At 32.3% G+C, this 27,756-nt stretch overlaps 2 protein-coding genes across 4 annotated transcripts in view; one reads left to right on the top strand and one right to left on the bottom strand.

The window, feature by feature from the left end:
• LOC125065003 (cerebellar degeneration-related protein 2) overlaps positions 1-17,977 on the top strand; it is a 90,166-nt gene extending 72,189 nt beyond the window's left edge. For 2 of the 3 annotated variants that reach the window (XM_047672385.1, XM_047672384.1), the window contains exons 2-6: positions 13,439-13,551; positions 13,629-13,777; positions 14,003-14,443; positions 14,659-14,827; positions 15,934-17,977. In XM_047672385.1, the coding sequence (XP_047528341.1) occupies positions 13,439-13,551; positions 13,629-13,777; positions 14,003-14,443; positions 14,659-14,827; positions 15,934-17,310 (2,249 nt within the window). In that variant the 3' untranslated portion in view covers positions 17,311-17,977. Of the gene's footprint in view, positions 1-7,181; positions 7,429-13,438; positions 13,552-13,628; positions 13,778-14,002; positions 14,444-14,658; positions 14,828-15,933 lie in introns of those variants that run through there. The other variant, XM_047672383.1, reaches the window with a different exon arrangement.
• LOC125065004 (ATP-binding cassette sub-family F member 3) lies at positions 17,968-27,710 on the bottom strand. Its single transcript, XM_047672387.1, has 12 exons — positions 27,531-27,710; positions 27,226-27,331; positions 26,973-27,141; positions 26,358-26,572; positions 25,394-25,657; positions 25,070-25,270; positions 24,764-24,946; positions 23,611-23,784; positions 22,976-23,150; positions 22,434-22,614; positions 19,086-19,306; positions 17,968-18,266 (listed from the first exon to the last, which is right to left on the bottom strand). The coding sequence occupies exons 1-12, from the start codon at positions 27,601-27,603 to the stop codon at positions 18,111-18,113; spliced, it is 2,118 nt and encodes a 705-aa protein (XP_047528343.1). The 5' UTR covers positions 27,604-27,710; the 3' UTR covers positions 17,968-18,110.
• Between the last annotated feature and the right edge of the window lie 46 nt (positions 27,711-27,756).

Below are 27,756 nucleotides of genomic sequence, written 5' to 3'. Positions count from 1 at the left end.
GACATTTACGGGCTGCTAATGCAATGCAAAAAAAAAAAATAATTACAAGTTTCTTAACTTCACCTGTTCGTAGTCTGGGTCAAGTCTTGGAACTCGATCTTAAGACATTTCCAACTCCAATTGACAATCAATATTATTTCAGATATTGCACTAGTGTACTAAATATCATAAATATTTTAACAAACAATGTTTTTATATTAAGTTTCTTATTATAAATTGTTAAAATATTAATAATAATAATAATACTACATAATCTTCTCAATTTATTAAATACCTGATTAAAATTAAAAGGTTCTCTGTATTATTTTGTTGTATCATGCCGTACAAAGTGTAGACTTCTAATGTTTCGAAGTCTGTAAATCTTAGATATACTAAAACATCTTTTTAAACAATAAAATCTACGAGCGCTAATCTTTTGATCAATTAAGCTGATTTATTTATTTTTTATAAAAGTAATACGGGCCTATATACCTTCACGCTATTAGAAGAGCAACAGTTAAAATGAATGTCTATAACGATGACAAACTGCAGGTAAAATCGTGAATTATAACTAGCTATTAATATCATAGAATATAAAGTTTGCTCAAAATACGAAGAGTCGTAAGTCCGTCTCACGATCCAACATAATAGAGCATATTTATTTTAACAAGGCAAGACAATGCGCCAATTTCATAATTCAAGCGATTATAATACATCATACTGATACTGGCATTAAGCAAAGCAAAACATTTTGAAATTGACTTATATAATGTCAGTTCGCAGAACTATGCGACCCTGATGGGCTTTCATACTAAGCCACACGTTTCATAATATTTACTATGGCCGTTAACACGCTTATTATAGCGGCACTTCTCTTGGCGTAGTGTATTTGCAGAGGATATTTCATGATTATTTGCGTCGTACAAATATGGCAAATAACGCAAATACGTATTTCCGTATACTTGACAATTGTACATTATGCACAACATCAAAGAAATTGTGTCGGACAAATTTTTGCGTTGACCGTCATTATTTTGTTCGCTTAATAGCATTGCAATTGTTGTGTTATTATGTCATATTTGAGCATTCGTGTGAATTACGTATTTACAATATTACGAAGACTTAAAATATTGTATAAAACAAAAGTAATATCACTGCGTGTTAAGTGAAGTGAAGTGTTGCATTTAATTTTTTCGATTTTCCTCTTAGATCAAGCCGGTTCCGCATTGCGTGTAATAAAAACTGGTTTTAACCAGTAAAAGACATACATCATTAATCAGCAAAAAAGATGTACCAGTGCCTTAAAGTATAATCTATGTTATGTATATTATGTGCACGTGTGAATCATCCAATATTGCAGATGATCATTGCTTGTGAAGGAATAACTCCGCTTTGGGAGCTCTGATGAATCAGTGTGTTTAGTTTATTAAAATCCTCACAATGGATACAATAGGTTATTGATCAGATGAAAAGGAAAAATATAAATTATTGAACACTATAGAATTTGTTATTCAAAATCGTAATATGAAAAACACATTTAATATTAGTCAATATTACAGTCATATAAGGTTGGTTTTAAAAAAAAATCGCTTGCTTACAGTTCACATCGCCCAAGTAAATGGGTACAAGCAAACCCGTGATGGTAAATGATCACTCCATCAGCCACAGACATTAACGCTGGTAGAAATATTAAGTGTTACTTGCACTTCCAATGGACAGTTGTACATGACATTTGAACTAATATATCATTTCTCCACCGTCCGTATTAATTAGTCTAATAACAAGTTATTGGGCTCCTGGAGCAGCCCGAATTCTAGATATTCAAATTCTAGAAACACTGCGTGTTAACAATCTCGCGCCTCGGAAAATACATAAAAGGTTCAAGCGGAGGACCAATTAAATCGATCGTAAAAACTGACTCGAAAGCTATAAAAATCAGCACACATTTGTACACTATATGTATAATCCATATGCACAATGTCCTGCTCAAATGACTAGTATCCCTTGAAGATGAGTTATCACTAAAATCGTTAAGGATACTGGCTCACTCACCCTTCAAATGTTTGATAGTACACAGTTTGGTAGTTACACCTCTGTATTCGGTACCACCCAGAAGAAGTAGGAGGAATATATAAACATCATTTAACAACAATAATAAATAGTATAAAAAAGGAAACAATTGCAGACACAATATTCGTAAGTAAAATTACTTGTTATTTTTTATAATAACAATTTTAGTTTTAATATTTATTTATTTTTATAAACTACGCGTCATACATCCATTTCCTTAATTAAATTTTAATGACTATATATAAAAAGACTGAATGAATGTTTATTTAATACTTGGTTTTACCGACTGATGCAAATATACAAATTGCAATAATAAACAATTGAATGAACTTATTTTTCCCATAAAGTAATCATACATATCTGCAGAGCCTGGTGCCTAAAAGATGTAGATTCTCTACATCAGGTTAACCTTCAACTATCAATTGATATTAAGTTAATTGTACGATCAAAAAAATTTATAAATACTGTAATTGGTGGAACTGTTGGTGGAATTGGTGGAACTGTGGAACCTGCTTTCGCCGGCGGTTTATCCGAACCGATAGGAAAACCCTTAAGAAAAGAGCGTACTCCTTCCTTAAAGGCCGGCTCCCGGTGTTGCATATGTCCATGGGCGGTGGTAGTCACTTTGCATCAGGTTAGCCTCCTGACTTCCTGGTCAGCTCGTTTGCCATCTATCACATAAAAAAATATTAGAAAGTTAAATTATATTTTATATTAAAAGTATATTCGTATATATATATCACAGATTATAACTAATGAAAGTTACACTTTTGACATGGGAAATGTAAAAGGAAATCGTCATGAAACATAAGCGTGCGTTCTTGTTTTGAACAAGAAAACAATTCTATATGGATGGAATTGTTTATGTGAATCACGTGTCACCGTTCTCTGAAGTTCTAAGCCCATTTGCGTTGATGTAACAAAAATAATTACTTGAGCACTACTTGAGCAATGTTACACAGACATAATAGAAATTGGACTTAACCAAGACTGTTAATGGCTATTGTAGGTTTCAATTTTAGTGATTAAGTATTTCCTTTTGTTATGAGTTTGAGTTTAGATATGTAAATGGCATTTTATTCTTATGGTGCTTTTTGAGTATGTATTTTGAAATATTTTTTGCACGTCACTCGTAATTTTTTTTTACAAGAAAAACAGTAAATGTATACTTATTATACATAATGTATTACATGCTTAACTTATCAACAAAACAATAATGTAATCAAAAGTTCAAAGGTCTTTTCCATAAATAGTTATTTATTCATACAACGAATGTGACGTGTCACATGTTCTAGACAAACATGTAGGTACATACATATGTTATGTATTGGTTATTTTTATTTTATAAATCAATAACTTAATCAGTGATTATATTCCCAAATAAAGGCATTGCGTTCATATAAAATCCTCGTGAGCCTAGATGGCCCAGTGGTTAGAACGCGTGCATCTTAACCGATGATTTCGGGTTCAAACCCAGGCAGGCACCACTGAATTTTCATGTGCTTAATTTGTGTTTATAATTCATCTCGTGCTCGGCGGTGAAGGAAAACATCGTGAGGAAACCTGCATGTGTCTAATTTCAACGAAATTCTGCCACATGTGTATTCCGCCAACCCGCATTGGAGCAGCGTGGTGGAATATGCTCCAAACCTTCTCCTCAAAGGGAGAGGAGGCCTTTATCCCAGCAGTGGGATAGCTGCTAATGTAAAAAATCCTCGTTGACTTTTTGGCAGTGATAAACTATTTCCGTGCATATTTCTTTAATATATTATCTCAGTTACTTTACTCAATGTCACATAATATAAATTATTTATACTATCATATCCTACGTCACGTTATGAATTTTAAATGTTTTTTAAAAATAACTCCACCAAAACTAGATCTTAGGCTTATTTGGGGAGATAAAAAGGAATACCCAATACTCAATACTCATGCATACAATATATAAACAAATCTTGACTTTATCCAACACAAATAACGGCATGGTTTAGCAAAAATGTTATTTATATCTTTGTATACGTTTTTATTCAGTCGACGTTGAGCATCACTGACCTTGAAGTAAACATTTACGTTATTTTATGGGTACTTATTCTAAACATAAAACGGATAGCTAATTACAAAAAGTTTACATGTGGGCAATATTTAATGGCTAGAAACAAAATATATATAAATATATATAGAAGTTGACAAAACCATTATTATAAGACAAAATAATGCATGCGATAGCATTATGAGTGGTACCGCCTGGTACCATTATAAGACCCATAGACTTATTCCATTTGAATTTAGAATCTTATCGAAATTCATATTCATCAAACGTTTGAATTTTTTTCTAAACAAAATAGTAAATGAAATTTTATCTGAAATAATTATAGATAACATATAATAATGATACGTGCCTCATGGACATGATAAACATTTTTAATAAGTATTACAAGCTGATAAAGTTCTACGACCTACAAACCTTGTCCATATTCGTGACTTGGTCGACCACTTTCAAACGAATTGGCTTTTTCCATATACGTATACACACCGATAATTAAATCGAGGGCTACTAAGATCACTACAATGGTAGGGATAATTATTTTATTTTTTGTAACCATCACGGCTTTTGACTGACTTCCTCGTTGCTTACTTATATTGTTGCAGATTCCGAGACGCCGGGTTATTGTACGAGTAATAGTTATCGGGTTCTCTATCAAAAAACTCATTAAAATGTAAAACTGTGTCTGCGTCTTTGCTCTGCAGAGTGCATCTGTGTACGTGGGCAGGTGCACACGTATACAGATGTACTCCCTTGCATTTCCCTTGCATAATTTGGATAGCGTTTGAGGTTGTTTACTGTGGCTGACATTCTGTCTGGGCGACGTTATTTCTTATTCTGCTTGCCTTTTAATTTCTTTATTAATATGTCTTCGCTGAAATATATTCCATAACTAATATTATATCCAATCGGATTACTAGTTTTAAAGTTCAGAAACATTAAATCTTAACATCTTTATAATATTAATAAGTTAAAATTTAGTCAGAAACATCTTACATCTTACATTTATGACTATAATCAACGTCTAAGTATAGTTAGTTAGTTACTTTTATCGTAGGTACCTAAAGTCATCATACCGTTTTCATTTCCTTTACAAGATTAATATGTGTGAGTCAGGTGTTGCAACTGAATTTAACCGCTTCGACTACTGTTTCTCTTTATTGACAACTGACATAATTTTATAACCAGCCTTGATGTCAAATCAACAACTAAACTAAACTGAGCTGAATGACAATATTACAATCTAGTAAACTAAATGTTATTAATTAATAAACAGCGCACCCACACATGCTTATTTTTAAACTTGATATTAAATTTAATTTACGCTTATATTAACAATTATATTAGATAGTTGAAGTTTTCGTATTCGTATTCTTGCGTTGATGGCGTAATGAAGTCTGGAACCTCATACGGTCAGTGACCTTTATGATTGTACTTTTTAAATGAATGTGCAACTTGAATGTATGTACGTATGTAACATTTTGAAGTTTATGCTTGTAGTAAACTTAAAAATACTAGACTTATACTAAGAATTGATACGTGTCAATTCGATATATTTGTTTTTTTTTTATTGTTTACAGTAGAATTAACAATATTGGAATAACATAAATGATGTTTTTGCAAATATATTCATCATATATATTTCATATCAGAAAACAAATATTTAATTATTATAACTGTCAACGTGTACATTCAAGTACATATTAAATCAAATTAGTATGTGTTTCCGTGTTGTTTACAATAATATCAGGTTGAAGTAAAACTTCAATAAGAATAAATCGTCATTAAACATTTCAGATTTCTCATAGTATGATATTCGATAATTTAAATATAAAAACTATGTAACATCCTATAAGTAAATGTTGAGAACGTACACTTTACATTACATTTCCTTAATTAAATACAGATAATTATATTAAAAAGGAGTTTAATTCATTTTAAGGGGAAGTAAACGAATCTGTGCTGTGAGTAATATTGAATTGAAATCTTACAACTTAGGTCAAGGACCTCTTGAATATTCAGTAAATTATGGCCGTTCGCGGCTTTAATACTTGTGAAATATCTAAGAAGAATGTATTGTACAATTTGTAGAGATCATTACATATTTTTATTCCATATGTTTAGATCAATAACTATTACTCTATAAAGTTATCCAATACTTTTTTTTTTTAGATGAAGCGTTTAATAGAGTTGGTAGTCAAAGACCAAATAACTAAAATAAAAATATACAAAATATAAGAATAATTGCAAATTGGACATAATATTTATATTGCAATTAAATAAATCTTATTTAATGTTGTTTTAAGGCTTTGGTTAATAATGTCGAATTGTCGTAACTAAGATACATAATTAGAATATAATTCTGGCAATAGAATATTCAGTACATTTTATAGGTACAAACTTTCGTGATTCTAAATTTAAATAATATTCAATTAAATGACTTCTATTATAAAATAAATAATATATTTTTTTGTTTCATAACAAATATTGAAACGGCTCGTTCACAAACCGCCCGAAGGAAAATAATTACTCATATCATTATTATGCATTTTAATGTAACAAAATTTACAAACTTATTTAAAAAATAACATTCTAACAAATTCATATTCAAGACTGAAAATACTTTTGAGAAAGTCAAATATATTTGATAGGTATAGTATTTCCATAATGAAGCTACTTACATAAGAAATAATTATAAATACCTCTTGGTCTCTTATTTAAAATACCATCCAAAATAGATTTAATATCGGATAGTCGTAATTCATGAAGCGTGAGAAAGCAATTGCAACGATTAAGATCGAATACTTTCTTTGCGATCTTGTAGGTATAATTTTGACATGGCGTATTACCATACCAAATGTCTTGATCGATTACTTAGGCACTTTCACCGTTGATAAGACACATTTGATTCTTTTGCTCCAATGTCGCTTACATGAAAGGTAAAGTTTGATAAATTTCTTTTGCTATCTAAGATATCGGCTATTAACGAATGAAATGAGATTGGGGAGGACAGGCGATGGCGCGTCGAACTTAATTGCAGTGGTATTCGCTCGCGCCGTCGCTCAGTTAGTTCTGCGCCGCCACGCTGTTCACGTTACTGTTGACGGTTGACGCGCAAACATCACCGAATGCAGTAAAAAATATGGCAACCGCGGGCACGTAGCTAGAAAAAAATCATCCTGTGGTTAGTGACCTTCAAAGTTAAGTGCCCGGTGGAATAATGACCGAAGAACAAGAGCAATGTGATTCCTTCAATTCGTGGGAATTGAACGGACTGAACTCTTTAGATCTTTGGGATTACACCGTCGAACTGGAATGCCTGCAAGGAACCGAAGGTTAGTGTTACGTAAAAGAGAGGGGCGTTGCGGTAGCCGTCGCGCTCGCTGGACAATTCGCAATGCACAGAACATTGACATGGCACCTTAAAATTGAACCATGGAATCTGACGTCGGCCGCCACGCCAATGTTTCGACTCGCAACGCTTTCAGTTATATATATTTATATATTTAAAATGCATCCGTTAATACGTCACAAAGCTTTTAAAATTTTGCCATAAATAATTTTTAATTCATAAATTCCCCTATCATATGATTGAGAAAAAACAATTAAATTTTCCTACGTGGGTTATTAAGAACAAGATAAGATTTTTCAAACGTATTCGCTTTGTCGACGGCAACGAGTTATCTCCTATATTTATCGATAATTAAGCCATTGTTTGAATGATTATATATTTTCACTCTTAACACTTATCTTCACGCAATATACTTTTTTATATAAGAATCAGTAATAACTCAACAACACTTTACAGCGATGGCGTTTAACCTTCTCTTATTTCCTTACGTTTTCTTACACAATCTTACGAGCTTACACAAAGGCGTTTAAAATAAAAAATGATTATTAAATTACGAATAAGCGCCATTAAATTTCTGTATTACTCGACAGTTACTTTAAATTAAAACGAAACTAAAAATTGACAAATTAAAACACGACCGAGCAATGAGTAGATATTTTCTTTGTTTTTACGGATTTGAAAACGTGTATTAAATTATTGTTAACGTTGTATTGATAAAGCATAAATGTTTTTCTTTACAAATACAGTATGTAAATAAAGATCAAGACCTTTAAACTAACAGCCTTACTAAATAACGCTGCAGCGGGTGAATAGGAACACCGATTTCTCTCTTTCTATTATCATCAAATTGCTGTTTGAAAAAAGAAGACAAAGAATCATGTAATTATAAAGCAATCAGTACCTATAAAATGCTTATTGGTATAATGGGGGTTAATACTTCAGTAAATATCAATTATCAACCTAGGTTACGTTTACATTTCTACTTGAGCTGCAACGGAAAATACAGTAATTTAATATTATCTAAGTGTATATATACAATTATTAAAAAAAAAGTTGTTTTATGTTACCGTTCAACTCAAAATGTTATAACACTTAATTGAATGTTAAATAAGTTTCAGCAATTTTACTTATATGTGTGTTAAAGCGAATAAGCTGTGGAAACTTTACAGATAAATAATTTAAGACGGAAAAAAATATCTTAAGATTCGTTTGATACAAGATTAATATGAATACAATAAAAAGTAAAGAAATATCACAAGTATGTGCGTTGTGTTATTTATGCATTCTTATCAACCACGTACGAAAAGGAATTGGAGATCTACGACCATATATCAACAAGACCAACGACATTGTCGTTGACCAATTGGTATTAAATGAGAAATTATTAATAGGAAAACATGTTTTGTATGAAAAAATGCTTATTCATACAAAACATGTTAATTAACAAATTTGTTTTTTTTGACGTTTACAATGACTTGACGTTTATCTTCATTGTTAATATCATTAACGTTTTTGCATTATTAAAAAGTGTATTGTCACACCCGTTCTGTTACAAAGATTCCTAATTTAAATTTACTTTATTATGAAACTTAGCAATTACTGAGACTAATACGTAGTATAAATTATTTTTTTATTATTTAATTTGGGAGAGTTTTTTCAAGCATCACTCAGTTTCGATAATGTACAAACGATTTCTGAGAACTGAATAAAAAATGTATTCGTTGCACACGTTTCTTGTTAATAATTATGTTTTAAATCAAATGAATAACCAATGTTACATCCACTCTACTACGATGAAATTAAAAATAATTAATTCAGACTATATCTCTTAAAATGTTATCATATTTCAAGTTTCTCATACGGTTAATATTTATTTAATTATCGTACTAATTATTGATCGTGCAAGAATTGCTATCGAATAAAATGACGCAAACATTAATAATTATCGAATTTTGATTTGTATAAATGATACGACGTTGAAAAGTATTACACACATTTCATAACATATATATGTATGTATATATACGATACCAGAATATACTTTTTTATTCACTCCGAATAAATATGTCTCTCTCGAATAATCTACATCTCCAAAAATATGACACTGCTTCTAAAATTATTACAAATTTTAAATTAATTAAACACATAGTTTTAAAGGAAGTAACCAGCTAATAATACTTGTAATTAATGTAAGAAGCTTCCTAGAAAGTACACGAAAAAACGTCGACTTTTGTTTTTACTTAACATAGTTTTTGAACAAAATATTTTTACGATATGAATACAGATAGAATAAAATTGAATATAGAAAAGTTAATAAAAATTTGGGAATAATTAAATAGACTTGTAGTGGGCTAAAAAATACGTATACGTATTTGGTAATACTAAATTAGCATGAATGTGAATAACCTTTATACACATGCACTTAAAAAAGTTTTTACAGTTATTTATAATTTAACCTATCAGTCAAATACTTCTTTTTTCTTTAAATAAATTAACTAAACTTGTGTCAGTGTATACTCGGTTCTGTTACATAAAAGCATATGTCTTTTTTCGTCTCGTTTTCCTGCTGTCTGTGGGATTGATTTCGTGAAAAGGGACGGAAGTGTGTAACAGGAAGCCGGGGAGTACGCGCTTGATTTGACTAATTATAGCGGGCTGTACTAGAGTTGGCTGACAGATGTTTTTTTCCGATAGGATATAATGTTAATGTTGCTTAATACCCAGATTTGCATTTGAAGCGACTATTATTTTCCCATCTATTATTTATTTATGATAATTCAATTATACGTTTCTACTAAAAATTAGGTACGATAAAATAAAATGTAAGCATATTTATGTCTTAAAGATATTCCCAAGGCCGAAAACGTATTCGTAGTTAGACTTAAAAATCATCATATGCCAAAGAAAGGACCTCATCTTTATTGTTTAAAAAAATATGAATCTATCAGACCGTCCAACTAGATTATCTATGAATACATGTATCTACATACATGTAAATATTTGAACTATTTTCATTGTACTGTAGCAACTTTATTAATGAATGACCCAATTAAGGTTTATTAACAAGAACGTAGCGGATCGTATAGCTGAATCACAAATATAACAATAATAAGTACTTACGCTATAAAATGTATTTTCTCTAACCTAAATTATTATCCTTATAAATATGAGATTGTATGAACAAGTAAACGTATATAATAAAGGTCATTGTCTTTTCCAAGTCGGACTCATTCGATAAAGCTGTAATGTCAATTTGTTAATGACATATTTATATCAGTTTCACTGTCCGTTGAATGTACCGATTATTTATCTAGACACACAAGTCAACACGGAATACACAAAGGTTCCTAGTATTTTAGGACATGAAACGCCTCGACTAAAAAAACAAAGTCAGTAATTAAATCCTAAAACGTAAATACTTGATGGTAGGCCTTAATGCAAGCCCGTCTGGGTAGGTACCACCCACTCATCATGTACCACTAAACAACAATACTTAGTATTGTTAAGTTTCGGTATGAAGGTTGCATCAGCCAGTGTAGCGACAAGGGACATCACTTCTTAATTCCCATTGTTGGTAGTGCATTGGTGACATATGCGAAGTGGTTAATATTTCTTACTGTACAATATCTATTGGCAGTGGTGACCATTTGCCGCCAGTGGTGTAGCTATCATAGGGCCAGGTGGTGCAGCGTGCACCAGGGCCCCGGAGCTCAAGGAAAGGTGGAAAGCAGGTGGAAACCTTTTTGCACCGGGGCCCTTGCTCACTTAGCTACGCCACTGTTTGTCGCCCTTTTGCGATATTGTTACGATAATATTGATTACTTACATTAAAAACTTTTCACGGTAATACTATAAAACGTTATTTCATTACGTAGCTTAGATGTTTTGCTTCCCATATTATAAAGCCAGAACGCCAGTTACAATAAAACTGCATTCCGTATTTTTTTAAATATGCATTGCAATAGGTACTACGTTATTCATCCTAATATGACATTAATTTTTACTTTGTTATTTCTTAAAATTTGATTACATAAAAATCTGTTTATAATACTCGTATATTCTTATTCCATATTAGATTAACTTTTAGTATTATTGTGAGGAAATTACAATAGTGCTTTATAAATGTCAACATTTAAAATTCATTTTGTTATAATATGGTTTATTGTGCCTATTGGTGTTCTTTTTTAACAATGTTACAATGTACTAGAAAGTTTTTGCGTACAATAGTTTATTGAGAAAAGAAATCCAAACTGAATAAAATTGCTGCACTTATTTCGAACTTCATTGTTACACTGATTTATATCAACTAAAAGTATATGTCTCTAATGCTAACGTTTGTAATTTGATCACTAAAAATATTGGAGCAATAATGAAAATATTTTTACATTTGTATGCCTCAAACTTATGTTGTTCCTAACCACAATTTGAAGTGAGAGCATATTTCGACCGGAGAAAAATTCTATGAAATTTATAAAATATTGTCTACAGTTAACTTATTTAAAAAATCAGACCTGTCATTTGAACCCGTAACCCCGATATCAAATTTCGGCTTTAGTAGCTTACCACCGACACAGCGAGAGATTTTTAATACGAGGACAATCATATATGACTTGTTATGATTGTTCTAAAATTGGAAGCCTTTTATTGCATTTAATTTAATTTAATTTATATAAACAAATTAGTTTATTACAAAACACTATTTTAAATTAGCTTCTTTCATATAAAGGCTAAGAAGTAATCGTGTAGGGATTTACGTAATTAGATAATTATTATGTATTCATGTGTTAATAATGCGTGACCGAAGAATGTCGGCGTTTTAAGAATGCAAGTTAACTGCTGGTTATCTCATTATGTATCAAAACGTGTTTTGAGAAAAAAAAAAAAGAACCATTAATGGCCAATATTTAGAGCGTAAGAAAATTACAGATATAATACAGACTTCATATTACTTCCATGAGATTACCATAATATAACAATTATTACGTATGACCAAAAGCTTGAGACTTTTAACTACCATTGTAATACCTGCGGTTCTGAACGGAACTGAATAGTTTTAAACGGGTTTCAACTACTTTAAAGATTTATGATATTTCCTGTTTAAAAAAAAAAAAAGGTCGCAAAAAGTACGTATGAGAAGTTGAAAATAAAAAATAATATCGCAAAAACATAGTTTAAATTTAAAAAAATATTTTTATTAACCAAATAACTTGAAATGCCACAGAAATCTTGCTTAGCCTTCAATGTGAATACAAACATTTTTTTATTCATTCGTCTTTACTTAAACCGTATATTACAAGTAGTTGTAAAAACGTAACTTATAATTTGCCTTGCATATTATACTACGTCGTCATCACGTGACTGTATATAGCGCTAATTAACAAAAATGGATATCGTATTAATCTCAGTTTAAAAGAAGTATTCATATAACATTATCTTTAACTCTGTTTCTCTCTTCCATTATTTTGGATTTTACATTTATAGCCGGTAAAGTAATTTTAGTTGTAACAATATAATTGGACATTGCGATCAAATAAATTAAGAAAGTATACGCTCGATACGTTGACCTTATTTTAGCTTGAACTTGACGTATTAATTTTTAATTCTATAGCAAGGCACTTAGCTTGTTCTCCTTTCACGATACCGAGATTTTAACCAGTGACAAAGTAAACCAAGTGTAATACCACCGATAGTAATAAACAGTGAACTAGTAGAACGTGACTCAGCGAGTTTCGTTACACCAACTAATAATGATTATCCACTTTTTCATCTTAAATCTACTGGCTCAAATACTAAAATGAAATGGAATATCATTTTAATCTGTAACAACTTCAATTATCTCATCGCTTCACCGCCCGCGACGCTACACTTACAACGCGATGATATCGTCCGATGAAATAATTGCAGTGTCAATTTTATCCATCGTATCATCCGCATTTCTGTCGTCACATTTGCTTAGTACTTTCACAGAATTTATGTTGGTATTTTTGTTACAGATTTGCAGTTAGCGGCTGAACTTGGAAAGACACTTTTGGAACGAAACAAGGAATTAGAAACTGCGTTACGTCAACACCAAAATGTCATCGAAGATCAAACACAAGAAATCGAAGTATTTATCTATTCTTATATTAATAAATTAAATTTTATAAATATGAATTTAATAAACAATATAAATATCAATTTCAGTACCTTACGAAGCAGACAGTCGCATTGCGCGAAGTAAACGACTCAAGACTGAGAATATACGAACAACTGGAAGTGAGCATTCAAGATTTGGAGCGCGCAAACCACAGGCTAGCCGTCGACCATTCCGCCGACAAGAAGCATATTAAGACGTGAGATTATTACCGTAACAAATAACTAGTCATCATTCGATTTTTTCTGTACCCATCAAAGCTATTTGATTTATTATTGTTATCACAATGAATTATATTTACTACTATAATAATTTTTTTTTAAAAAATAATTACGTTTGTTGAATATAATTGATACATAGAGTATTTCAATAATAGGCAATAAGAATAGTTTAGTATTATTAATAAATTTATTTCTTTTATTAGCTTATGCAGCAATATCGAAGGCTTAGAAAACAAGTGCGAAGAGTTGCAAAAAAATGTGGACGATTTGAATGCCCAATTGGAAATCGTCCGGCGGCGCTCAGAACGAAAACCTGAAAATGAGAAGCCCAAAGAAAAAGAACAGAAACCGGCGGAGTTAGCAATAACCAACAACAAGAACGTTAACATCACCCCCCAAAAGTCAATAGCACCTCTTCCTGAGCTAACAAAAGAAGACGAAGACTTATTAAGGCTAAGTGATGAGTTGAGGGAAAATAAAGTTGCATTCGCTCAAGAGCAGAGGAGAGTAACCGAGCTCGAAGAACAACTGGCGTCGGTGATACAAGAGAATAATAGACTGCAAGAACAGCTTCGAAATTGGCATCAGAGAGATGACGAGCCTAAATCGATGCACGAAGAATTCTCAATCCTTGAAGAAGTCAGGTAAGAATGAAATTTATCTAATAAAAATATATAATTATATTCGTAAGTTAGATCACCTGTAGAATGCATTTAAATTTTAAATGAAACCAACCAAATCGAGATAGAAACATAAATTTAAAACATTTAATATAATTTAGACTGATACCTAGAAAAATGTTGTAAGGAGAAAACGTTGATGTTGGACTATACTTATAAAAGTGTTACAAATATTTCAGACAAGGGCAACTTTGCGTCAGATGTCTCAGAGGAATGGAGCGGGATGATATGTCTTCGATACTCGATGGAGACGATGATGACAGAAGTGCCATCAGTTCTCTCATTCTCACCCCTGGTCAGCAAAGTCCAAGAGACGACCACGTCACCAATAAACTTGTCAAATTCGACGTGAGTACTCAATATTCGCTTGCATGTTTCATTAGTTCTTATATGTTAAGCTATGTAACATTATTTCTCAAGCTTTCTCCTCTATTACATATTTTTATTTCTAACCCGAACTCTATTCTTTGTAGTTTCTTTTGTTAAATTATTTCTAACTAAACTGTATTAACTCACAACTCGCAATTATGTGCAATAATAACCGTACTAATAATAACCAAAAATACTTATGAAATCTCAACCTTTTCCCATTTTCACGTAAAAAAAAACATCAATCATAGATATTTAAAGCTTTTCGTCTTTGAAAGTGAAACCTACCACTAGAGTAGCCGTCGAGGTTGGTATATCCCCTCTGAAATCTCATGCGAATGTTTGGATCGTTTCTAGGCGACAAAACTATTCCAACTGCCCCTGATGTTGTTGATCACGCTTTGCATATGCATTATGAAGCGCATTTGCAGTAGTTTTCTTTGGATATATCGCATGTAGTCGAAGGTACGTCCATTACTGACACGTTATTAGCCTAAGAGAATGCACAGTAACGTCATTGGTGAAGGTAGTCCATCCATTCCATAATATCAGGGTGGCTATTATTCTTCGGAATTTCATATCATTTATTTCCAATCGAATCACATTTAACATTTAACGATTTACTAATAATTCATTGTGATTGTACTAATTACTAATCTGGCCATTACAGTGATTGTGTGCATATCTCATTAACGTGCGCTTTATCAGCTACATTGATTATTAACTGGAAGTCCAAAATGGTGGAGTAATGGGTGTATTTTTGACTAATTTGTTTTTATCAAGATAATAAAATATAATTAATGTAATGCAGTAAAAAGTTAAGTTTTATTAATACTTCCATGAACTCAGTAACTCGAATACATTGTATTTACATAATTTTCTTTTATCTTTATTTTAATTCCAAACATAAATAAGTAATTTTTTCTGATTTATAATAACAATTCTTATCACACTTCTTTAACTTCCATTGCAATTTTCATTACAGCGTCAAATCATCATTTGTAATTCCATCGTGTATGTTGAATTCAATATTAGCTCGCAAGAACTGTTTGTATATATTTTTAACATTTAAAATTTATTTACAGAATGCCAAGGAAAAACTACTCCAAGGCATATGGGCTAACAAAGAAGACGGTCACGATAACCCTTACAGAGAACTGGTGCAGAAGTACGAAGCTCTGCTTGAAGTTCAACTGTCACAGGTGAAAAACATTAGGAAGAATAAGCCAAACTCGTTGCCTAACGCACAAATTCAATCTGGACCTATTTCGCTTCAAGATGAATTGCAAACATCTGGAGATTACAGCCAATTTAGTGTCAAAGACACAGACGAAGAGAGTGGGCATGGAGAAGACGCTCAGAAAGATAATTGTCAGAAGAAAGTTGAGCCAACATCTCGCAAGAAGATCATCCAAACTCCAGACTTTTCTGAAGCCGAAACTTCAAGTTCTGGCTTTTCAGATGAAACTAGCAATAAAGCCACTCAAACAGAACGTGAGAGACCTGGTTCCTTCTTATGCACAATTGCAGATGGTGAAGACTATCGCTTCAGTATTTACGATGATGTCAGCCCAATGGACAGTCGTTTCCGCAACAGGCCTGAATATCGAGAACTATTTAAGGAAATATTCACAATATTGAAAAAGGCTGCCGAAAATAAAGACGACGGAGAACAACTTCCATTACTTGATGATACAACAACAGGAAAAGTACCACCAGTGACCCCAGCCACGGAAGAACCTCCTGGCAACTTAACTGATGATACACAGAGCGTATTGTCGTCTGTTATGTCTGAACAATCGATTCCAGTATCTGATATTACTGCGCCAGAAACACCTACGCTGAAAGAGAAGGAACAATCGATTCCTGAAACTGTGAAAAAACAAGAAATAAAACAAAATAAAGTGGAAAATAACAAAGAAAATAAACCAGTAGTTGAGAGCATCAGCGAGAAACCAAAGGAAGCCGAAAGAGATAAAGAGAGAGAAAAAGAAGAAGAGAAAGAACGAGTATTGACACCGCTGGTGCGTCAACCACTAGAGTACATTGCAGCTACTAGAAAGAAGTCCAGACATCGCAACCGCAAACACAGCCAAGATCGTCAAGGCGCTGACTCTCCTATATTCCCATCGCCACCTAAAATAATTTATCAGAAGTCTTCCAACAAGAAAAGGAGAGACTATAGACCCATCGAAGTAAGCCCGCTCGTGAGAACATCTGAAACTGAATGGAACGGATCCACCCTTCAGTTCTACAACAGAAACTTGAACTCCCCGACACCCAGCGTTAGTGGTAGGACGGGTAAGATCTACCAAGGCTGGAACTCGGAAACTGATTCATGGGACATGAAACAAAGTACTGCATCTCAGGAAATCCACAAATTGAGGAAGCTGGAGCTTTCTTACGCTGAAGTACTAAGAAACGCCGATAAAACAAAAGCTAGGCGCAAGAAACACCAATAAACATATTTTTATCCATCGACCCCCTCTCGCTAACACGCGAGAGTCGAGTGATCAACCGCCATTTGTCTTTGCCAACTGGACATAATTTAGTTATAAAGGTTTTGTGATCTGCTAGCGTTACTTTTTAATTTTTACCATGAACCAATATTGGTTGCCATATACGTTCTGATATAGTTCATTCTATAGTGTATTTATCGTATATAAACTACAATGTCCCATCAAAAATAGTCCAAGATAATAATTTATTGATGTATTGTAACAAACATATTCTCTCCCTCCGATGAAACAAAATAGAGTAACGTTCTTCTTCATAAAATAATTATGCATTTATATAAAGACGAAAGTATATAATGGCTTCATTTGCAAATTATCATTATTATGTAATTGAATAGTTGCATTCGAATTTTATACTTGAAAATTTAAATTGAAGGAGTTCTATCGTTTAACTTTATTCCGTTAATACTTCAGTCACTATTTTAATTGTATTATATTATGTATTTCAATTATGAACTTTAATTTGTAAATATTTCTTTAAGTTAATTTTATACTTTAATTTGCCATGGTATCTGCGAGTACATCAATTCATTATGGAATTGTATGCTGAAATTTATTTAATGAGGATGGAGAGAGGTCGAAGGTATGAAATAAAAATTTGCATTAAATATTATCAGTTTTTCATTCGTCCTTTACTCGACGGCTATAAACGAATTAATTTAAATAATGACAACACGACGCATATAATACATAATTATAATTTAGTGGTACTTTATACATTAGCAGTCACAGATTGTGGAATTCATCTATTTGTTCTGTGCTTCGAGTTCCCTCTCGACGATCTTGCGGTACTCGTCGAAGCCGCCCTCGATGCTGGCCACGGAGCCGCCCCCGCACACCCACAGCTCCTTGCAGACCATTCGTATTAACCTCTCGTCGTGGGAGACGAGGATCACTCCACCCTGCAGAAAATAAAACCTCATTATTATGTATTATGATATTCTTACACGACACGAGTGTTTTAACTGGAAAGGACTTACTGACTTTAACTGCTTTAACAACCAGTTAAAGTCACACTGATTCTATTCATTCGACTCAAATGTCCTACAAATGTTTTCTAAGACCGAGCACAATATGAGTTATAACTTCAGATTAAAAATATAAAACTCAGTGTCTAGATATTGATAAGATATAAGCACCATAATTAAAGCACGTATGATGTGCAACTTTCGGTCAAGAACGTTATTAATACGTGGTACGTTCTATACAAAACGCCATCTTAGCTTGAAGGTAACCTAAATAATTGCCTATTAATATTCGGCATGTAAATGCGTCATGTATAACATTAGATGTATACCTTCACGCAAAATTTCTTCTACAGATATAATAAGTGGAGAACTGTTATCAAAATTAAAACATAATTATTCATGCAGATGATAGAAAGATTATTTTATAGGCTAAATTTAATATAAGGCTACTTCAATGGTAGAAAGGTTTTCGTAACGTAGATAGCAGAAGCGGAAATAAACTGAGTAGTCATTTCTTGTCATCAATCAAAAATTATACATGTAATAATCAACTATAATAATATTTATGTATCTAATATCAATAAAATACTAATCAACCAATACTAAGTCGAATTATTTTAGAATCTCTATAAAACCTATAACAAGCCTTTTAAATACACTTTACTAAAATTGTCTCACCAACTCTTGTGATTTTACAATATAAAATTAAACGTCAAGCTACAAGATAATCAAAGTATCTCTCGATGTACTCACAGTATACTTATTGATCGCCTTCCCTAAAGCTTCTATCGTCTCGATATCCAAGTGATTAGTCGGCTCGTCCAATACCAGGAAGTTGGGGTTGCCCATACACATCGTCGCAAATGCTACCCTCGACTTCTGACCTCCAGACAGACTGGCGATGGTCTGTAGTGCGAGATCGCCACTGACACCGAAACTGCCCAACTGTCTTCTGTACTCTTCTATGGTTTTCCCTGTATTCAATAAAGAATTTTAGAAAATTATAGTCTTAAATGAATGCCTCATCAACTGTATATAAATTGAGTGTCTAAATTCATCCAACGTGTAAGGTACATTCAAGTACATTGTGTAGGTACATTCATGTACTATCAATACAGAACTGTATATCATGTACATAATTGTTCTGTCAAGTACATAAATATAAAGTCAGGCCTCTTCTTTCAATAGATTACATCATTTCGTTGTCCATTGACAATAGGCTAGTTGACAAAATTTGGAAATTAGTTTAAAACTATAGCTTAGCATCTATTTCACCCCAAAAATATACTATTTTAAGAAAAATAGGTTTTTTATGTTAGTATTTTGAGTTTTTAGAAATGAACTTGAAATTGACCGCGAAAAAGGCCAAGACTGTCATGGCGTCTTGAATGACGTCACACCTCGCGAAACAGCCGTGTTTGTGTATGACAGTCAATTGTGTTTTTTAATAAATAATGAATTCCTCGTATTATAAATACTGTATGGTGCCCCAATGTGAAAGTACAACGATAAAAACGCCAGACAAATTATTCATATACGTACCAAACAATAAATAAATACGAATTAAGTGGTTAAAAATGGCATGGAGGCAAGATGCTCTTATTTTGTCAACTACCAATTTCACAATTTATTTCTGTGAAGATCATTTCGATGTAAGTATTAAATACAACTTGATATATCTATTTATAAATGTATAGTAAAAGAAATGAATTTAGCAAATATAATATATCACACATAACCTATAAAATGTTAGGACTAGAATAGGATTTTATGATTTGTTTGAGTTAAAATATTATTTTCGTTTTATAAAATGTAATAATTCAAACTCTTCTTATTTTTTTAGTTGCCAAATGATATGACTAATTAAACAGAGTATCATATTATGGGTAAAGACACAAGTGCGCATGAAACCAGGTTGTATACCAACGAAGTTCGAATGCCAAGAAGATATATGTTGAAAAAACAAAGTTTGTCAATAATCGCAGAGTGTTTGAAAGATCCAGAACCAAGTAGTACCCCCAGTTTATCTGCCATAATGATAATTGATAGCAACAACGTAGCGTTCCGCGCTTGTTTCGCGAGGTGTGACGTCACGCAACTCTGATTGGTGTTTAATGTCACGTGATTAAATGCCTCATTTTGTCGATTTTATTTTCCAAAAATATAATTAATCTTTTATTATTTTTGTAGAAAAGTTGTTTTTTTATTTACTAATTATCATGGTTAATCATTAGAAACTCAAAGCCATCCGATTTATTATTAGTGGAAACAAGCCTATTGTGCATATATTATTGAATTGTGTCATAATTCGTCTTAAACAATAATCTAACAATGTTTTCTATCATACAAGTTGAGAAAATAAAAATAAATCAACTAGTGTTTTTATAAAATTAACAAAAAAGATTTAAAAAAGTTTATTAGTCATTGGATGGACCTTTATAGTTCTTCTGTACGTTTGTATCGTAAAACTAGGTACTTTATTAATTTAATAATAAATAAATTGCCAATTTTAAATTATCATTTTTATATTAATATTATAAAAAGGTTGGGTTATTATTAGTTTGTGCGAGAACACTCAATGATAAATGAATATAGTAAATTCGAGTACAAAGAATTTCAAGCATATGAAAATATAAATATTGTATAGATGTAGTGAATAATCCTTTCCTTTCGTATTTTCTCGGAAATGTTCGTTTTTGTCTTACTACTTCACTCGCACTCAGTACCCATCGAGACAACGTAGGGAACGATCGCATTGCAAGAGGAAGTATCTATATAGAGTAGTTAATACCACAGAAATATTTTGTTGATATTTATGTTAGATTTTGTGATAAACTTCATGGACTCGTGTACTAATGCAGGCCACCTATATTTTGATATACTTTTTACATTTTACTCTTGTCTGTCATTTTTGTAAATAATAAACATTGATTTTATTCGATCCACATTAACAAATCATATTTATTTATATTAATTTCTCTGCTGGTATTTTTTGTTTTATGTTGAGGTGTCTTTTTTGTTATGTCATAGTATTTTTAATTAATTACAAAAATTTATTGTTATAAAAAGATCTGCAAAATCCTACTGTAGTTTTGACTTATAGTTAGACTTTTGGGGTTCCAATCCTTATAGAATCATTAGATCATCTCAACCGGAATTTGGTTTTTATCAGTGCGTTTTATTGAAATAAAACGTCCTCGGTAACTAGTTATATTTTTGTTTACCTAACGAATTCTTTATATTATAGAATCGTGGTGGTTTTAACATCTCATTGTAATATACGTCAAACGGGCAGTTTGACATTTGACATTGATAAATAAAGTATGCGATTTATTTGATACCTACACGTAAGTTAATAATACAGTAATTCATAGACACATCGGCACCATTCGGGTGTTATCGTTGTTCCGAGTTTTGCCGATAGGAAAGGATTATTCACTACATCTGTAATGTTTAGAATTATCATATACGTAGATAAGTTGTAGTTTTATAGGTATTATTATATAATACACGTTCATGTTTGAGTTGCTTTAAACTGAAGTCTCGCTTTTATCACATAGTCATAACAATCACTCCTGACAATTTTGATTACATATGTTACTGTAAAAGCTCGAACTAAGGTAAATCTTAAGATTTTCCAGTGAAACCTAATGTTTACCGACATGAGTTGGTAAATGTAATATTTATTATAAAGGGACGACTTTTTCGGACTTTTACCATTCCAACCTAACCTTATCTAACATGTAAATCCTAAGATTTACCAAGTCAATGATGGTAAAAGTTCCCAATTCCAAAGTTTTATGGACATTTACGATTCATAATCGGTAAATCTTAGATTTTACTGTAAAAGTTCGAAGATTTACCGTAGTTCGAGCTTTTACAGTAACACATATATAAAAACGATTACAATTTTCAAGCAATCAAGATTTTAATATTCTAAATGAACAAAAAAACACAGTGCGAACTATTATATTTTAAGTCAACTGCATAGTCACTGGCTCATGAACTATGTCTATCCCCGTCACTAAATCAAAAATCGCTTAGCAAGACTTTTAGTAATTAACAATGACAGTGTTGCAAATAAAAGGCCTAATAAATTACCTGGATAGCTCCTCTGTAGCAACTCAACGGAGTTAACATTCATTTCCAGCTGATCGACGTGATGCTGGGAGAAGTATCCGAACTTCAGCCCGCGATGCACGTTGCGGATGCCGTTAGTGGGCGACAATATACCCATGATGATCTTCAACAATGTCGTTTTACCGGCGCCGTTGTCACCGACCTGTTGAAAAATATTGTTATTAAGTAAAAGAAAATTAACAGAATTTCGATGTCCCCATTGCTAGATAAAGGCCGCCTCTCCTGTTGCGGACAAAGTTAGGATCTTATCAATCTTCTATTCCTAGAAGATTTTCTGGACCTTCACATACTACAAAAAGGTTGTTTTTAAGCAAAATGACATCTTATTCTTTACGCTGTTAGGCTCTAAGTAATTTTATGTTCGTGAAATTATTTTACTTATTCACTACTAGTCAACCCGACTATCTAATAATTTTCATCACCAGTCGTTCAGGTAGTCCTGACAGTACTGAGAACAAGTCCGACAATTTCTTTATTATTTAAACTGTGAAAAGAATACTTACAATACATATCCTAGACTCCAGGGTAGCTCCAAGATTGACATTTGAGAATATGACTCTGTCTTTGGAATAGTAGAATCCAACTTCATTCAGTTGTAATATCGGGGGAGAGAGCGGTTCAGTCTCAGGAAACCGTAGCACGACATCTATTTCTTTCTCTACTGGTTTCAACTCTGGTCTGAAAGAATATATTATAAAAATATTTTAATGCTTAATTTGTTGGCGAAACCTAGTACAAATATTCGATACAAAAATTATGACCTTCTCACTTGTTTGTAGAAATAAAGTGTTTTAAAATTACTGAATATTACAATTAATTTGAAGTACCATTAAACAACCTAGTAAAGCGCAGGATTTTCACGAACAGCTTTTACAACAAATCTACATTAGCAACGATTTAGAATACAGTTGATTCCTATTTGAATAAAGTTTCTTACATTTTGTTTTTGGGTAAAGACAATCCATGGTCCTCTGTTACTGGGTATTTTCAGCAAAAAAAACTTACTAAATACTACAAGCCTTTGGATGTCGTACGAGCAATCAGGAGTGGTTATTACTTTTGTAATGCAATTCAATTAACCTCCATTCAAGCTCTTCAACTACCCCAATAAGGACAGCAGTGTCGGTGCAGTACTTACAGTTTCTCGAGCATCTTGATCTTGCTCTGCACGGAGGAGGCGCGGTTGGCGTTGTAGCGGAAGCGGTCGATGAACTCCTGCGTGTGCGCGCGGTGCTGCTGCTGCGCCTCGTACTCGCGCTGCTGGTTCTTATGCTTCTCTGTCTTCGTCTTGTGGAACTGGTCATAGTTTCCCCTGGAAAACATCATCTCATTATGTAAAGTGTCTTTGTCGGAAGCGTTTCCGGTGATATATACATATATCTAAAGACGGTTAAAACTTTCAAAAACTGCGTGGTAATACTTTCGGTATATAACCTTTTCCAAGCGAAATCATGGTGCGTGTTTAAGAAAGCAAATCAGGCAAAATCTGCTCGTGCGCATACTATAAGGCAACAATAGTAATGTATTTAAATTAATAAACTGGTATCAATATATTACGCGTCACTAGTTGTATTTACTTTCGCCTTTGCCATTAGTTTGGCTAAAAAGTAAGAATTGCTCCCGGATTGGGGCAAAAGCTACTGATCCTAGGGAAAAATTAATTCATATCTTTCTCTGAACTGCCTCATTCGTGTAGTCGCAAGTTTATAATACACCTGTTCTCGAAGTCAGACTAATTACAATTTAGCAAGATGACGCATTTCTGTGCCAGGCAAATCACATGAATCCAAAGTGGGTCCAGCGCTTGTATTTCTTCTGTTGGAATTAGTGTCGTCGCCAGTTTTTACAAAAAAAAATTTATTCTAATATTGAAAAAAAGACTTGACTATGACTAGACATGTTACATTACTTTGAAAATAGGAATACAGATAAGTAAATGCCACATAAACACTGGAACTGTTATAAATATATACAGTGGAATCCGTTTATAATGACATCACAGGGAATTGACAAACACTTCATAATAACCGGACGTCATATAAAGATTTTTGTGAAAAAAATAAAATATATAGGTATATATACTATACTATATAGGTATATATATGTATACCTAGGTATGTAATTTCTAAAAACAGTCAATGCAAGAACTGCAAGTAACCTGCCTAAATATCTATAATGTCTTTTGTATTTGTAATTACACTAATTTACCATTTAAATTGGAACTCAACAACAAAAAATGTTACTTTTAGGTCTATAATTAAGTGGGCGAAGGTTTTAAGTACTTCAATTACCTGTATGTGTCAATCCTTTGAGTATGTAAATGCATTATATCTGTAGGTACAGTATCCAAAAAGTTCCTGTCGTGAGAAACAACAAGTAAGGTCGTCGGCCAGTTTTGCAGATAATTTTCTAACCAGATGATCGCTTTTATGTCCAACATGTTTGTGGGCTCATCGAGTAACAGGAGGTCAGGTCTGAAAGAAGAAAAAGATAATACTTGAACAAACATTTTTTTATAACAAATATAAATTATATTATAACACATAAAATTTTTTAAAAGAGACAAGTTGTTATTTGTTTGTGGTTATTTTACTTACTTCGAAAACAAAGCTCTTGCCAAAGCCAATCTCATTCTCCAACCTCCAGAAAATGTTTTTGTGGCACGGCTCTGCATTTCTGGAGTGAACCCTAAACCACTGAGAATTATCGAAGCCCGCGCCGGAGCTTTGTCTGCTTCTATATTTTCTAATTGTGCATATACTTCACTTAACTCTGTTGAAAGGTATGTGTCCGTTGATCTGATGAAAGAGGCATTTATTCTTTTTTATTTCTTTAATACATTTTCAACTTATTCTTTAGATGACTAGATATAAATTTTTTTACATAGATTAATTTAAATTATAAACATTATAGTATCTCACCCATTATTAATAGCAGCTGTGATCTCTTTCTCTCTCCTCAACAAATTCTCTCTAACAGTATCACATTCTAGAACACTCTGCAGAGCTATAGTTTCATCACCAACAACTTCTTGTTCTACATGTAGTATGGAAATGTGTGAAGGTATTTTTAATTGCTTGCTGGATATCATGCGAAGTAATGTAGTTTTGCCTAAACCGTTACGCCCCACTAAGCCATAACGTCTTCCGAATGCAAGAACCAGATCTGCTCCTTGTAATAACACTCTGAAACAAAATTAATAAAAATAAACATAAATTAACAGGATACATAGCAATTATATATAATTCCCTATAGAGAAATTACTTAGCATGGTGCCGGATCCATTGTGTGGCAGAGAGAAACTCCAAACACTTACCAATTCAACCCCCTTAGAACAATTAGTTCTAAGGGGGGGTGGTCTGTGCAATATGCATCATCACTCACCTTCATTGCTTGTGTTGCCTAGCCAATATGGTAGGATTCTGTTATGTTTGGCTCAACTCTGGATGTTTATTATAATATAGAACTTTCTGTACTTCTCAAGGCTTTTTAAAACACTATGGAGATTTTGCTGGCACAATTTTACAAATAAGCGGTAGGATCATCTGTCTTAGTTAGCTAGCATATAAGTATATACTAGCATAATATATACCAGCAAAGGTCATGAACTGTCACTACCGGCCATAATTCTCCTTTTTAGGAGATTTTGATCTTATTCTACCATTCTACTCCAATTTTAGAACTAATGAGATATCAATAGACTTACACAGTCTAGGCATCGCAGGTCAACTAACTTAGCTTTGCCATATTCATTAATATGGCAAAACATTATTAATTTTAGATTTAATCAACAACAGATCATTAACATATTATTAATTTACTTGTTTTGCTGCATACAAAATCAAGGCAAACTAGCAAAGCACAATGCAACAAAGTTAGCCTTACCTGTCGCCATATGCAATATCGAAGTTTTCTATCCTTATATCCTGAGTTCTGTTAGTGCCTTTAGCTTCAAGTTTACTGTCTTTCTTTGACGTAACTTGTGACGCTGTCGCAGTTTGTAGCACTGGTGCTGCAACGGGAAGTTTAGAGTCCTTCTGCTTTTGTTGTTTTTGTTGCAATTTTGCTTCAGCTTTCTCCAATTTTTTAGCATCAACTTTCTACAATGATGATGACATTGTAAAAAAAAACAAAAATTAAAAATTGATTTCATTAAACTTTCAAAAATTGAAAGGTTTAATTGGATTAAGGATTAGTATTTAATTACAATTCAAGTATAGAAACATTATTTTCTACATTTCTTAATATGAAGGTAGCCAGCAATTTAAATTATACAATTTTGAATTAAACTAACAATTAAAACATGCACTTAATAATTGATATTGAAAAAGTTGGCAAATATGCCTTCCTATTTATTGGAAATTAAAAATTTAAGGTTTTTAATGATAATAAAATAACTAATTTAACATTGTACTTCTTACAACCTCTATAGGAGTTTACTGCCCCAAATAAAATTGTTACATTTTTACACACAGAAACAAACAACAACAGTCAACTTACCAAGGCTTCATCCCTTGTTGGTAACCAAATACTTTTCACATCATCTGTTTCTGTCACATTAGTTGTCATTGATGCCATGTGAATGGGCTGATTTAATATTTTTCTTGGTCCATTAGCATTATTTGTCTTTTCAGGTTGAAGCATACCCAATAGTTGCTCACATATTTCTCTGCACCAAAAATATTTCAATTAAATTGATTATATACCTATTACATTTGCATACTTCTTTGTAATCAAGTGCATAAATCATTACCTGATATCTTCTTCTGACTTTTCTGAAATTCCTTGTAAAACTTCTCCTACTGCTTCATAAACTTCTTCCGTATCCTCAAATTCACCAGCACTGTTGTCCAATATGTCTGAATAATATAATAAATACAAAAAATATATTATTAATATGAAAATGTAAATGATAAAATATTAGTTTAATATTGAATATTTCATTATGTACTGAAAAATAAAATTTGTTAAATCAATACATTTCATCGCTAGCTCGTATAAAGGTTGTCGAGCAATAAAAAATAACATTACACAGATTTATAACCTTTCAATCCATACCTTCAACATATTTTTTCAACTCTTCATCCATCAATGGAAACTGACTTTTAATAAAATCACCACAGTTAGCCATTATTACCGCAACTTACTTGGTTATAACCAAGAGAAAACAATTATATTTATCATTTATTTATAAAAAAATAATTGTAAAGCCGATAGCACGTCAACCAACGTCAATGAAAAGGCTACAGACTAGTGATGAGAAATTCCGATCAGTACTTATTAT

The sequence above is a fragment of the Vanessa atalanta genome, chromosome 6, assembly GCF_905147765.1.
Source record: "Vanessa atalanta chromosome 6, ilVanAtal1.2, whole genome shotgun sequence".
NCBI lineage: Eukaryota > Metazoa > Arthropoda > Insecta > Lepidoptera > Nymphalidae > Vanessa > Vanessa atalanta.
This window is presented reverse-complemented; position numbering and strand designations above follow the sequence as displayed.